Raw genomic sequence first — 13,895 nt, forward strand, 5'->3', positions numbered from 1 at the left:
TGACACAAAAAGGAAGCGTAGCTACATGTAAATTGAATAAATTAAGAGCTCACACATTTGTCCACTACATTCCACAGCTTATGTACTTCAGCAAACTATGTACACGAGAATGGCAGAGAGAAGCATGAGAGCGAGAAAGCCTTTGGTGAAGCTCTAACCTATGAAACACACGAGAAAAATTCAAAAAATAAAGAAAAGAATTGGGGGAAATGTGTTCAGGGTATTGCACATAGATATCAAAAACATGTTTATCTTTCCATAAACTGATGCTACTCAATAACGACACAATTTGCAAGACCATGCAAACAATTGCCTATTCTAAGAAGCTTTCACAGGCTTTTGGAGCGAATACTATGTACATGTTACGTTCTGTACAAAATGACCGGACAGCTATGAGTGATGGTCTGTCTGCCCACGACTATACCATCTTATGCATAGCGGCGGGACACGGCACACACACACACACACACACACACACACACGCACGCACACCACAGTCTTTACAAATGAAAAGCCATTGCAAAACAACATGAAAACAAATGTAGAGCTTCAGGAGGGCAATGGCCTCTCGCTCTCATTCATGCAAACACATGCACACAGACAGATACATGTCATGCACACACCTACTCAGGCCGACACTTCGTAACACAACCCATATACAGCAGGTTATCATTCCTAATGAACCTTGAAAACACTGTGATGGAATATATATATATATATATATGTATATATGTATATATATATATATATATATATATATATATATATATATATATATATATACTACAAATGTCTTTGTATATTTTATAAAATTGCTCCCAAAATGTCACCTGTTTACACAAAAAGGCATTTGACAGAATGTCTCATTGTCACGTATGCAGGGTAAATTCTTCTTCGAGGGCACAACCTTTCCATCAGGGGATTTTGAACAAGTGTCCGAAATGGTAGTACAATCATTGGTTTGGTCAATTTTGGTTTAAGGTAGTGCGTTCCAACCCTTCCTTCTTGGGCTCTGGAGAACATTCGTTTTATGATTGGTTGTCAGACTCGTTGAGGCCTGGGAAGAGATCCATACGCAGTACTTTTTTTCTTTTTTGGAGATATAGAGAAGAATAAAAGAGCAAAAACAGCAATAAAGGGGAAGTGAACCACAGGGACTGGCGGTTCTGCTCTCGTCTGGTTTGAGACCCATCTTCAGCGCATCTGTGGAGTGTGTGTTCATGTATTGCGATGCGATGTGGATTTTTGAGTGTTTGTGGGTGTGTTTAGCATATATTTGAGCTGACAGATGAAGGGTTGCGCTTTAAGACAAAGCCTCCTCTCCGAAGTATGAGAAGCCCTTGAATTCATCCTGGTTGATTTGTTTGATGATTGCCTCATCTACTGGCGTGAGCACAGGGTCCTCGCGGGTGAAGTCCTGGTCGAAGTTATTCACATCACGCTTGGTTTTCTATAACAAAAGAGAGATAGATACATGGTTGTATGAAGGTTTTCTGATAGAAAGGTATAGTTCACTCAAAAATTTACATTCTGTTATCATTTACGCACCCTCATGTCATTCAAAACCCATAAGACTTTCATTTATCTTCGAGACAAATGAGGATACTTGTTTTGAAACCTGAGAGATTTCTGTCCCCCTATTGAAAGTCCATTCCACTAAAATGTTGGTGTTTCAAAAAGTTAATATAAAGATCATAAAAATAATCCATATAAATTGAAAAGTTTAATCCAAATGTGAAGAAACTCGATCACTTTGTATAAGGAACACATTTAATTTAGGCTTTTATTCACATGTAAACATTGATCTATGAATATACTCTGATCAGGCATAACATTATGACCACTGACAGATGAAGTGAATAACACTGATTATCTCTTCATCACGGCACCTGTTAGTGGGTGGGATATATTAGGCAGCAAGTGAACATTTTGTCCTCAAAGTTGATGTGTTAGAAGCAGGAAAAATGGGCAAGTGTAAGGATTTGAGCGAGTTTGACAAGGGCCTATTTGTGATGGCTAGACGACTGGGTCAGAGCATCTCCTAAACTGCAGCTCTTGTGGGGTGTTCCTGGTCTGCAGTGGTCAGTATCTGTCAAATGTGGTCCAAGGAAGGAACAGTGGTGAACCGGTGACAGGGTCATGGGTGGCCAAGGCTCATTGATGCATGTGGGGAGCGAAGGCTGGCCCGTGTGGTCCGATCCAGCAGATGAGCTACTGTAGCTCAGATTGCTCAAGAAGTTAGTGCTGGTTCTGATAGAAAGGTGTCGGAATACACAGTGCATCACAGTTTGTTACGTGTGGGGCTGCATAGTCGCAGACCAGTCAGGGTGCCCGTGCTCACCCCTGTCCACTGCCGAAAGCACTAACAGTGACTTTGAGGTGTTGACTTGGCCTCCAAATTCCCCAGGTCTCAATCCAATGGAGCATCTGTGGGATGTGCTGAACAAAGGGGAGGCCCCACCTCGCAACTTACTGGACTTAAAGGATCTGCTGCTAACATCTTGGTGCCAGATACCACAGCACACTTTCAGGGGTCTAGTGGAGTCCATGCCTCGACGCGTCAGGGCTGTTTTGCAAGCAAAAGGGGGACCAAAACAATATTCGGAAGGTGGTCATAATGTTCTGCCTGGTTGGTGTACATTGATCACATAAAATATTGTAAACGAAAGTTCAACCGTACTTGGATTAAACCACTTGATTCATTTTACAATGTCTTTATACAGTGTCAAAGGGAATTTCAATGGGACAGAAATCTCTCAGGTTTCATTCTTCATTTGTGTTCCAAAGTTGAACGAAAGTCTTATGGGTTTTGAATGACATAACAAGGGTAAGTAAATGATAACAGAATTTTCATTTTTGGGCCAACTAACCCTTTAAAAATTATGATAATAAACAACAAGTATCTGTATTGCTTAAGAATCGTATTTTGTCCCTGATGCTGTTCTAAGAAGCAGTGTAGTTTTTCAGTTAAAAGCCACAGGTGCATATGTAAATGTAGAAAGTTGCTGGTAAGCCGCCGTGGTGACGGAACACCAAAGTTACTCAGAGGGCAAGAGAGCACGTGGCGGTCGCGTTTTCTCTGAACCTTTCTGTGACCTTTCCATCTAAAGCACCCACTTGTGTACATATACACACGCGCATACACACAACACCATCAACCCTTCCCCCCACCATGGGAAAGCAGAAGTTGAGAAGTGCCGTTGTGGCATCCGACTTTCAGTCTAGACCACAGACGCTAAAAACAGAGGAACACGAGAGATAAAGTCAACATGCGCATGCTGTATCTGAGCATTTAGCAGAAAAAAAAAAAAAGTGTATGAATTGTGAAATTTCACAAAAAGCTTTATATGAATTATATTTACATTTATTCGGTTTCCAGATGCTTTTATCCAATTTGACTTAAATTACATTTAAGGTATATAATGTACATTTCTATCAGTCCTTGCTTTCCTTGGGAATCAAATCATCATTTTCCACATTCTGCTCCATCTTGCATACATGAGTGCACAAGCCTTTTAAAGGAACACTCCACTTTTTTGAAAATAGGCTCATTTTCCAACTCCCCTAGAGTTAAACAGTTGAGTTTTACCGTTTTCGAATCCATTCAGCCGATCTCCGGTTCTGGCGGTACCACTTTTAGCATAGCTTAGCATAGTTCATTGAATCTGATTAGACCGTTAGCATCGCGCTTAAAAATGACCAAAGAGTTTTGATATTTTTCCTATTTAAAACTTGACTCTTCTGTAGTTAAATCGTGTACTAAGACCGACAGAAAATGAAAAGTTGCAATTTTCTAGGCTGATATGTCTAGGAACTATACTCTCATTCAGGCGTAATAATCATGGCTGCAGCAGGCGCAATGATATTACGCAGCGTCTCTCACAAACGTCTCCATGGTTGCAAGGCACGTTCCCTGTGCAAGCAGGGGCTCACAGGCGCTGCGTAATATCATTGCACTGCTGAAGCCATGGAACGGCAGCAAAGTTCCTTGATTATTACGCCTGAATGAGAGTATAGTTCCTAGCCATATCAGCCTAGAAAATCACAACTTTTTATTTTCCGTCGGTCTTAGTACATGATGTAACTACAGAAGAGTCAAGTTTTAAATAGGAAAAAACATCAAAACTCTTTGGTCATTTTTAAGCGCGATGCTAACGGTCTAAAAAGATTCAATGAACTATGCTAAGCTATGCTAGTTGCTAGTATGCTAAGATCGGCTGAATGGATTCAAAAACGGTAAAACTCAACTGTTTAACTCTAGGGGAGTTGGAAAATGAGCCTATTTTCAAAAAAAAGTGGAGTGTTCCTTTAAAGTATACTCCTTTGGCCGTGAGCACGGAAAGATGCATTCGGCGCATGCGCACTATGTAGTGGACTTCAAGTGCTCAAGTCACTCGCACATGCACTGGTGTACGCACACCGTCCGTGTGGACACAAATTGGGCTGCACACGAATGGCCAAAGCATACTTTGGGCTTAGTCTTGCCATTGCTAGTGTGATGCGCTACTGTATAGAAATTTCTTTATAGAAGCTTACAGGATTGATTTCATTGTATGAGAAAGCATATACGCTTACAATGCGAGGTTTAAAGGGGGGCTTGACCCTCCTCTGCTCCAGCAGGACCCAGTCGATCTCTCTGAAGAAGGGATGGACTTTGATGGCTTCCTCCAGCCCCTGGGTCACTACACAGCCCAGACGCTTACTGGGGTTCTTTGTCATGAACTGAGGAAAGGGAATACATTTCATATTACATAATGTATATAGAAGGAGTTAATATGACTTGTCTTTCTTAGAATGCTTTATAATTTGCTAATAACATTTCAACATGTAACGGTCTACATTAGTTTGGTTGAATTTAGCAAAGCAGCTTAAACAGCTTACAACACCATCAGGTTATGTTGCCAAAGCCTTTTCTGGCAATTCATGAATTTTTGGTGCACAAACATTAAAACCAAGGAAAGAAATCACATAATATCCTGTCAAAGTTTATCAAATATGCCACAAAATTAGTGTATTTTTAAGTCAGAGGTAAATGTACCAGAACAGAGGGGATGAATGAGGAACAAAAGGGAGGAAAATGAACAGAGGAAGGTCGGAGAGGTCAGAGGGAAAGTGCAACCAGCTGTATGACCATATAGAGGAGCTCAATGCACTGCAGGAAGAGAAAAGATTCTGAACAGAAGTGGAATAAGAAATGATAAATGGGCCAACCACAAACCACACACACAAACAAATGAAGAGATTTCAAGAAACGGGACACTTACAGATTTCAGAATGCTGACGGCTTCTTTACTGAGCCACACAGGGTACAGCACGTCATCGTGGAGGATGGACTCAAAAAGGTCGTCCTCGTTGTCAGCTTCGAACGGAGGCTGGCCGGCCATCATTTCGTACATGAGCACACCCAGAGCCCACCAATCCACCGATGGGCCGTACTCCAACTCCTGCAGGATCTGAATGCAAAGAATGCAAGGATGACGTTCAAAATGCACCTCAGTTGCTGGTTTGTCTATTATGGTTTAATAGTTGTACCTCAGGTGCGATGTAGTCAGGTGTCCCGCAGAAGGTAGTGGTCGTGACCCCGTTCAGAATGCCCTCTTTGCACATGCCAAAGTCAGCCAGTTTACAGTGGCCTTCAGCGTCCAAAAGAATGTTATCCAGCTTCAGATCTCTGGAGTGACGTAGGAAAAAACAATTAGACCATATTTCACTTTTTTTGTGTGTGTGTGATTGGCTTAAACTCTTTAAATAAATCGCCAGACTGTTTAAAATGGTGGTCTGAAGGGGTCGAAATGCCTGTTAGACAGTAAGCTGACAACTGATCTATGGGACCTTGAGGGTCTGACTGTTTTCCAACAATAACATATGGCACTGGGCCTCATTTATAACTCAAGCTGCTCTTTGCGCCATTCCTGAGATGGCTGCATGTAAGTCTAGGTGTTGGGAGTGTTCAGGGCAGAACATTTGTGGAGGTAAAAATGACTGCAAGCCTCAGGTGAGCTGTTAAAAGCCTTCCCTTCACAACATACACGTCAACATTCTGACCCCTCATTTATTTATATATGCATTACTTCGATGACATTTTTGCCCTGAGCCCTGGTTTAGTTTTGACCGTGACACAGGCTTCTTCAAAGGTATGAAACAATTGGTGACTTATGTCATCATTGTGTTAAGATGATGAATTTATATGCATAGCAGAGAGTAAACAACAGCAATGATAGCGAGTCCTTTTACCCAACAGACCACCCAGAGCGCTAGATTTCATCTGAGTCTCCTATTAGGACTCTCTCCAATATTATTATAGTTTCTATTATAATATTTTGAATTTGGTTTCCATTTCCATTTGTATTTTAAAGTTTTAGTAATTTTGTTGTGTTTTTATAATTTCTTTAAATATGTCTATAGTTTATCAATTTTAGTTTTATGTACTTTAGTACACCAAGTCAAACTAAAAGAAAATGGCTATAGCTGAAATAAAATGTCAAAATATTACCCAGAATGCAAAAGAACAAAATGATCTGCACTCCTTTTATTTATTTTTTGAATTTTACATTATGCAACAGCACATAATATATTTATTTTATTTCAAATAATATTTATTTTATTTCTTTTCATTTGTCATGTTTTAAGCAAAGTAGTAAATTATATTTTGCACAAACAGAAATGATTTTATTTTTATTTGCATTGTGACATTTAACCATATTTCTACCCAATTCCTATAGACAGAATTCAATTTGTGATGGGAAAAAATATATATATATTTTGCAAAAAAAAAAAAAAAATGTTACAGTAATACGAATCTAACAACCATCACCATTCACTACTGAACATAATGGGAATTATTATTATTATTATTAATTAAAATTTGAATGGAAATTAATCTGCATACTTTCATTTACTTTAGCCATTCATGAACATTTTGGGGTTGGTAAAATTGTTTAATGATTTTGACTGTTGTGCTGCTCACCAAGCCTGCATTTATTTGACCAAAAATGCAGTAAAAACAATAATATTGTGAAATACTATTATAATTTAAAATTTTCTATTAATATATTTCAAAATGTAATTTATTGCTGTAAGTCATTTCTCCAGTCTTCAGCAGCACATAAATTCCTTCTAATATGCTGATTTCTGTGATCTCCGATGAGTGTTAAAGGTAAACTCTAGCAATGTGGCCAAAGCCAAACACCTCAAGAGGAGCACACGATGATAATATCTGAATTGCAGTGATTGTAGAGACTTGTCCCAGCGCAGATAGTTTGTTTTGCACAGGGGGATGTTTGTGCTCGGTGCTGCAGACTGGAGAAAAAAAAAAAAAGTACACATATAGAGGGTGGAGATTTTGTAATGCCATTTTAAAAGGTTAAAGGATGAGACCCTGGTACATGGAATCTGGCTGAGGGCAATCAGTGTCAAAGGATTTTTCAAACGTATAGAAACATTAAATACACTTAATGGAGGTCACATGACAGTTTGACATGCTGATCACATGAGACATGCCGACCATGTCAGTCAAGTATATAAGTGCAGTGTCTGCATGGCTTCAGATGGTCAGACAGTTCATTCCACCGTTTTTGCTGATGATCTAAGTGAAGTGATTTGCATATTTCACAACAAACATGTATGTACAGGACGCCAGAGTATTCCTCTGCATGTACATGTATATATGTGTTACAGTACATGCACCTGGACAAACTAGCTGGAACCTGAAAGCATGCAGGAATGTTCAGAGGAGCTAATCTGATTGTCATGCCTGATATATCCTGTTTTCTCAGTGTGTCAGAGCAAAATAAAGACAAGAACTGACATTACAGAAAAAGACCCTATTGAGCCTGGTGACTGCATGCTTAAGTCAATCCCACGAATGAAACGCACAAAGATACTGACGCAAATTTGACTTTTTATTAAAGTATTATTAGTTACACTTTACAATAAGGTCCCATTAGTTAACATTATTTAATGCATTAACTAACAATGAACAATACATCTGTTATAGTATTTATTCATCTTTTGGTTAATAAAAATACAACTGTTCATTGCAAGTTCATGTTTGGTGCATAATATTAACAGATGCAACTTTGATTTTAATAATGCATTGGTAAATGTTGAAATTAACGAACTAAGATTAAGAAATGCTTTAGAAGTATTTTTATTGTTAGTTCATGTTAACGGTAACACTTTACAATAATGTCTCATTTGTTAACATTGGTTAATGCATTAACCAACATGAACTAACAATAAGTAATACATTTGTTGCAGTATTTATTAATATTTGTTAATAAAAATCCAGCTGTTCATTGTTTATGTTATTTCACAGTGCATTAACTAATGTTAACAAACACAACATTTGATTTTAAAGAGTTAATTCACCCAAAAATGAAAAAAAAAAAAAAATCATTTATTACTCACCCTCATGTCGTTCTACACCCGTAAGACCTTCGCTCATCTTCGGAACACAAATTAAGATATTTTTGATGAAATCCGATGGCTCAGTGAGGCTTCTATTGAGAGCGATGTCACCGAACTTCTCAAAATCCAGAAAGGTACTCAAAACATATTTAAGTTCATGTGACTACAGTGGTTCTACCTTAATATTATAAAGCAACGAGAATACTTTTTGTGTACCAAAAAAAAAAAAAAAAAAAAAAAAAACAACTTTGAAGCTTTACGAATCTTTTGTTAATCTTTCGCGTATAAAACTGCCAAACTGCAGAAATCATGTGACTTTGGTGCTCCGAACAACTGATTCGAAACAAAAGATTTGTAAAGCTTCATGAAGCAGTGTTTTGAAATCGGCCATCACTAGATATTATTGAAAAGTCGTTATTTTGTTTTTTTGGTGCACAAAGTATTCTTGTCGCTTTATAATATTAAGGTAGAACCACTGTACTCACATGAACTGATATGTTTTATGAAATATGTTTTTAGTACCTTTCTGGATCTTGAGAAGTTCAGTGACATTGCTGGCAATGGAGGCCTCACTAAGCCATCGGATTTTATCAAAAATATCTTAATTTGTGTTCTGAAGATGAACGAAGTGTAGAACGACACGAGGGTGAGTTCTTAGTTAATGTTAACTAAAGTAGTTAACTAATGAAACCTTTTTGTAGTGTTACCATATTATTTGGATATGAATATTATTGTTTTATATTTTTAATAATTTTAATTTGATTTAGGCCTAATAATAATTATAATATATTTGAAATTGAATCATTCATTATGAAAATCAATACATGCACTCTAACTCAATTACATTTCTACAGAAAAAAATATTGTTACTCCATTTAGCCCTTAAAAAAGCATTTTTTAGATTGTCATGACTAAATACAAGAAATATATTTCTATGTAAAATGCCTCAGCTAATGTATGGCCATTAATCTTTTGAAAAGACATTACAACAGTTATCACAACTTTTACCTAAATCAATGCTTTTTAATTATAACCATTGTTAAAGACAAACTAAATTGACACAGCTGATGTTCAGTCTACATCCAACTGTACATATACATCTAAAGTGTTTGACTTCAGATGCTACTGAATTTAAAGTTCTCCAGGATAGACACTTCAGTTTATCATCTAGTGTGTCCTAGAGCCTAAAAAGAGACTAACTTGTGGAAAGAGTTTTTACATTTACAATTTATGCATTTCACTATGGAAGTTTGTTTCTGCTGCGGAAAAAAGATAGAAAAGGTAATTGTGACTTTTTTTCTTGCAACTGCAATTTTATATCTCACAATTCTGAGAAAAAAGTCAGACTTGTGAGTTATAAGCCTGGAATCACGAGAGGCTAGATTGCACTGATAAAGGATGCTGCAATACATCTGAAGACATCTCTTCAGATGTATCAGAGCATGGCTCGTCTCTCTGATCTATGCCTTTCTCAGTTTGCAGTTAATGAGGCATGGAGGAATCTTATATCACTGTACTATTCACCTGAGAATAGAGTCCACTCTAGCTCGTGTAAGAATGTGTAGAGCCATTGTTATCAAAGCCTTGCCAATCTATCTGCCCCTTCTTAAGAGGTAGCATGGCTTCAATAGGTGAGTGACTGAGACTGTGGGGATGTGTACTGCCAATAAGCTCCTGCCATGCTCTATCTAACAGATATCTTGGAGAAGGAAGGGTCTGCGGAGAGAAATGTGGGTGCCAGAGCATGCAATGACCTCTCGATGACCGTGTGTGTTTATATGTGTATGTGGTTATATTGAGGAAAACAGAAGCCAGGGTGTGGTTCAACACGTCAGGCATTCATTTGCACACTTCTAAGATAAGGATTCACAGTACTCTCGTAAAACCTGTCTATCATACTGAAATATGAGCTATTGTATTTGTATGACACCTTTCAAGTAAAGTGAATAAAAACTACATATATTTGTAAGGAAGCTTGAGTTCATTAAAAAGTGTTCTCTGTCATTTTTTGCTCATTAAAAAAGTTTAACCCTAAAAGAAATGTGCAAAATGATGTACAGCTATATATGATATGAAGACTCCAGTCATTTTAGCTGCCTAATAAAAGCATTAAAAATAATAATAATAATAATAATACTTTAAATTAGCAACACTAAAAATAACTGTAAAAAACAAAATTGTATACAGTAAAATACCGTTTTCCATTGAAACAGTAATATATCATAAAAACAATGCATTCTGGGTAATATCTGTCATTTTAAGAAAAGAGTCCTATAGGTTACTTTCTCGAAAACGACAAAAAATATTTCCCAGAATGCAGTGTATTATAGAATGCATCATAATATACAGAAGTAATATACTGTAAAACAATGCATTCTGGGTAATATTTTCAAAAAAAAGTAGCCTATAGACCTCTTTTCTTGAAATGAAAAATAATATTATCCAGAATAGATTGTTTTTATGGTATATTACTATGTACATTTTTACAGTTATTTTTTACATTAATTTGATCAACATTGACAGTAAATACATTTATAATGTTACAAATAAATGCTGTTGTTTTTAACTTTCTCTTAAACAAAAATGTATCACAGTTTTCAGGAAAATATTAAGCAGCACACTCGTTTTTAAAATTGATAATAATAAGAAATGTTTATTGAGTGCCAAATCAGCATATTATGATTTCTGCAGGATCATGTGACACTGAAGACTGGAGTGATCATGCTGAAAATTCAGATTTGCCATCACAGGAATAAATTACATTTTAAAATATATTACAATAATAATAATAAAAAAAGAGTACTTTTAAATTGTAAAAAAAAAAAAAAAAAAATGTTTTACTGTACTTTATAGGCTACTGTGCCAGAAATAAATGCAGCCTTGGTGAGCATAAGATACTTCTTTAAAAAATGCTTACTGATCTCACTAACCCTCTTGCCCACACTATTTTTGTGAAAGAAAAAAAATGTGTTTTGTGTGTCAACAGTTCAATAAAGCTTTACAGGACAAAGATAGCACAAGACAGCCAAACAGGCCTGGTCTTTGATGGTTGATTGGCAAAAATGTCAACATTTCTTTGCTAGCATCATTCAAGCACAAATCTTTTTGTGAGGCACTGTTCCGACATGAGGGCGGACAGCCCAGGTTTATGTAACTGTTCTATTTTTGACAGCAACCATTGAAGTTGGAATGATTTTAGAGATAGGCACTTAATATGACAATAGCCAGTAACAATTAGTGGATTGGAACCCAGCTTCTTTAAAGCCAGGAGCTGCAACCCAAGTTCAAGTCACCTTGAAATGGAAGTTTTGATAGTCTTTTCTTCTCTATTGTAACATACATCTGAGTAAAAAGGCTTCTCAAACAAGAAAAAATGTAGGGTGGGTCTTGTTTTTGTTTACTGGAATTGATTGGATCATTGTGGTTTGCTGTTGCTGTGATCTCATGTTGAGTGACAGGTTGTCCCACCCTCGCGCCAACAAACACGTCATCAGAGAAGAGAAGAGATTTTGTTACAAGTGGGAGGGGAAGTTACTTTGATTAAAGATTACAAGGGCACATAAATTTAACAAAAATAATGATGTGCACAGATAAATCAATTATAATACATACTGATATATTCTATGAAAAAAATGATTGGGTATTTTAATTTCATAGTGACTTTAAAGTGGACTCTGTGGGAAGTATTTAACAATGACAACTACTGTTCAAGGTCCAGCAAATGCTTCAGTGTTCAAGGCTCTTCAACGGACACAGACAATCAATTTCTCTCTTACACATACATAAATCAGTTGGGTACAAAAGTCTGAGACCAAATTGAAATAAATAAATAATATATAATTAAAAAATGTAAATATTATAATAAAATAAACAAAAAAAAAAAAATTATTTTATAAAATTAAGAAATATATATTCATATATACATATATATTTGTAATTGTCATAAAAATACAAATATTATAATAAAATATATATGGAATATATATTATACAATAATGAAATTCTATTTTTACTTTGACTTTAATTTCACACTTCCTCTGAGCTCCGGTGGTCAGTTTCTCACACACGTACACATGCCATAATGCATGGACTCCCACACATACACACATCTGCATGTACACACATAATTAGGCCCTATTGAAATGCCTTCCTGTGTTCCCTTTGAGTGTGGAGTGATTTTTCCATAGAGTCCCTCGTCACTTTAACATGAGGCTCTGCAAATGATCAACCTTCAGTCAAAAAAGAAATCTCAGCTAAACATCCAAGAACAGAGAGAAAGTAAAGAGAGTTGAAGCTGAATGGTTTATGGGCCTAATCAAGTCTTTACAGAGGACAAACATTGACCTGCACAACAGATATAGTCAACCTCTTTCTTTCTCTTTCTTTCTTTCTTTCTTTCTTTCTTTCTTTCTTTCTTTCTTTCTTTCTTTCTTTCTTTCTTTCTTTCTTTCTTTCTTTCTTTCCCATTTCTAAAAGTAGAGAATTAGGTTAAATAAAATCTAATTTGTTAAAACAGCCATCAAAATTTGCATTTTGTAGTTCTGAATCAATCAATCAATCTATCTATCTATCTATCGAGATAATTTCATTCTCAGTAAACATTTCTTATTATTATCAATGTTGAAAAAGTTGTGCTGCTTAATATTTTTATGGTAACAGTGATGTTTTTTCAGGATTCTCTGATTAATAGAAAGTTCAAAAGAACAGAATTTATTTCAAATAGAAATCTTTTGTCGATCTTACGTCAAAAAAAAAAAAGAAAACAAAAAAAAATCTTACTGACCCATAGCTTTTGAACAATAGCCAATATACTGTATAAGCATAAGCTCTGCCTCTCTAAGAAATGGGATAGAAAGTCATATAACAGGATCTTCGACACATTTCAAGTGATCTCCCACATTAACCTGATATTCTAGAAGTGTATAGCCAGTGTGTGTACAAATTTAAATTGTACAGTGTATTTTTAAGATTTTCTCCCTAATTTTACTTCTCAAGAAAAAAAAAAAAAAAGAAAAGAAAAAAGGAGGAGTTGGAGAGTAAAGGTGAAGAGGATGTGGTGTTGCTGGGGGCTAAATAGGCCTCGAATTCAACAGAAAGGTGCTCTAATCCACTAAATCATCCCACCTCCACTTACATTCCTCAGCACTTCCCTCAGGCCAGATCTATCATATAAAACCATCTACACATTTACAAGGACACTTACAAAACCCAATAAATTACAATCCACAAACATTTGATCATCATATGTTTAAATCACGTACTGAACTTTTAATATACAGTGGGTACGGAAAGTATTCGGACCCCCTTAAATTTTTCACTCTTTGTTATATTGCAGCCATTTGCTAAAATCATTTAAGTTCATTTTTTCCCTCATTAATGTACACACAGCACCCATATTGACTGAAAAACACAGAATTGTTGACATTTTTGCTGATTTATTAAAAAAGAAAAACTGAAATGGTCCTAAGTATTCAGACCCTTTGCTG

The 13,895-nt window shown here is 36.2% G+C and overlaps 1 protein-coding gene across 2 annotated transcripts in view; it reads right to left on the reverse strand.

The window, feature by feature from the left end:
• Positions 1 to 799: 799 nt before the first annotated feature.
• The window catches only part of prkcea (protein kinase C, epsilon a), a 76,776-nt gene continuing 63,680 nt past the window's right edge, over positions 800 to 13,895 (reverse strand). For both annotated transcript variants that reach the window (XM_067370324.1, XM_067370322.1), the window contains exons 12-15: positions 5,533 to 5,671; positions 5,265 to 5,453; positions 4,576 to 4,722; positions 800 to 1,450 (exon numbers count right to left, since the gene is read on the reverse strand). In XM_067370324.1, the coding sequence (XP_067226425.1) occupies positions 1,304 to 1,450; positions 4,576 to 4,722; positions 5,265 to 5,453; positions 5,533 to 5,671 (622 nt within the window). In that variant the 3' untranslated portion in view covers positions 800 to 1,303. The remainder of the gene's footprint in view (positions 1,451 to 4,575; positions 4,723 to 5,264; positions 5,454 to 5,532; positions 5,672 to 13,895) is intronic.

The sequence above is a fragment of the Chanodichthys erythropterus genome, chromosome 19 (genome assembly GCF_024489055.1).
Source record: "Chanodichthys erythropterus isolate Z2021 chromosome 19, ASM2448905v1, whole genome shotgun sequence".
NCBI lineage: Eukaryota > Metazoa > Chordata > Actinopteri > Cypriniformes > Xenocyprididae > Chanodichthys > Chanodichthys erythropterus.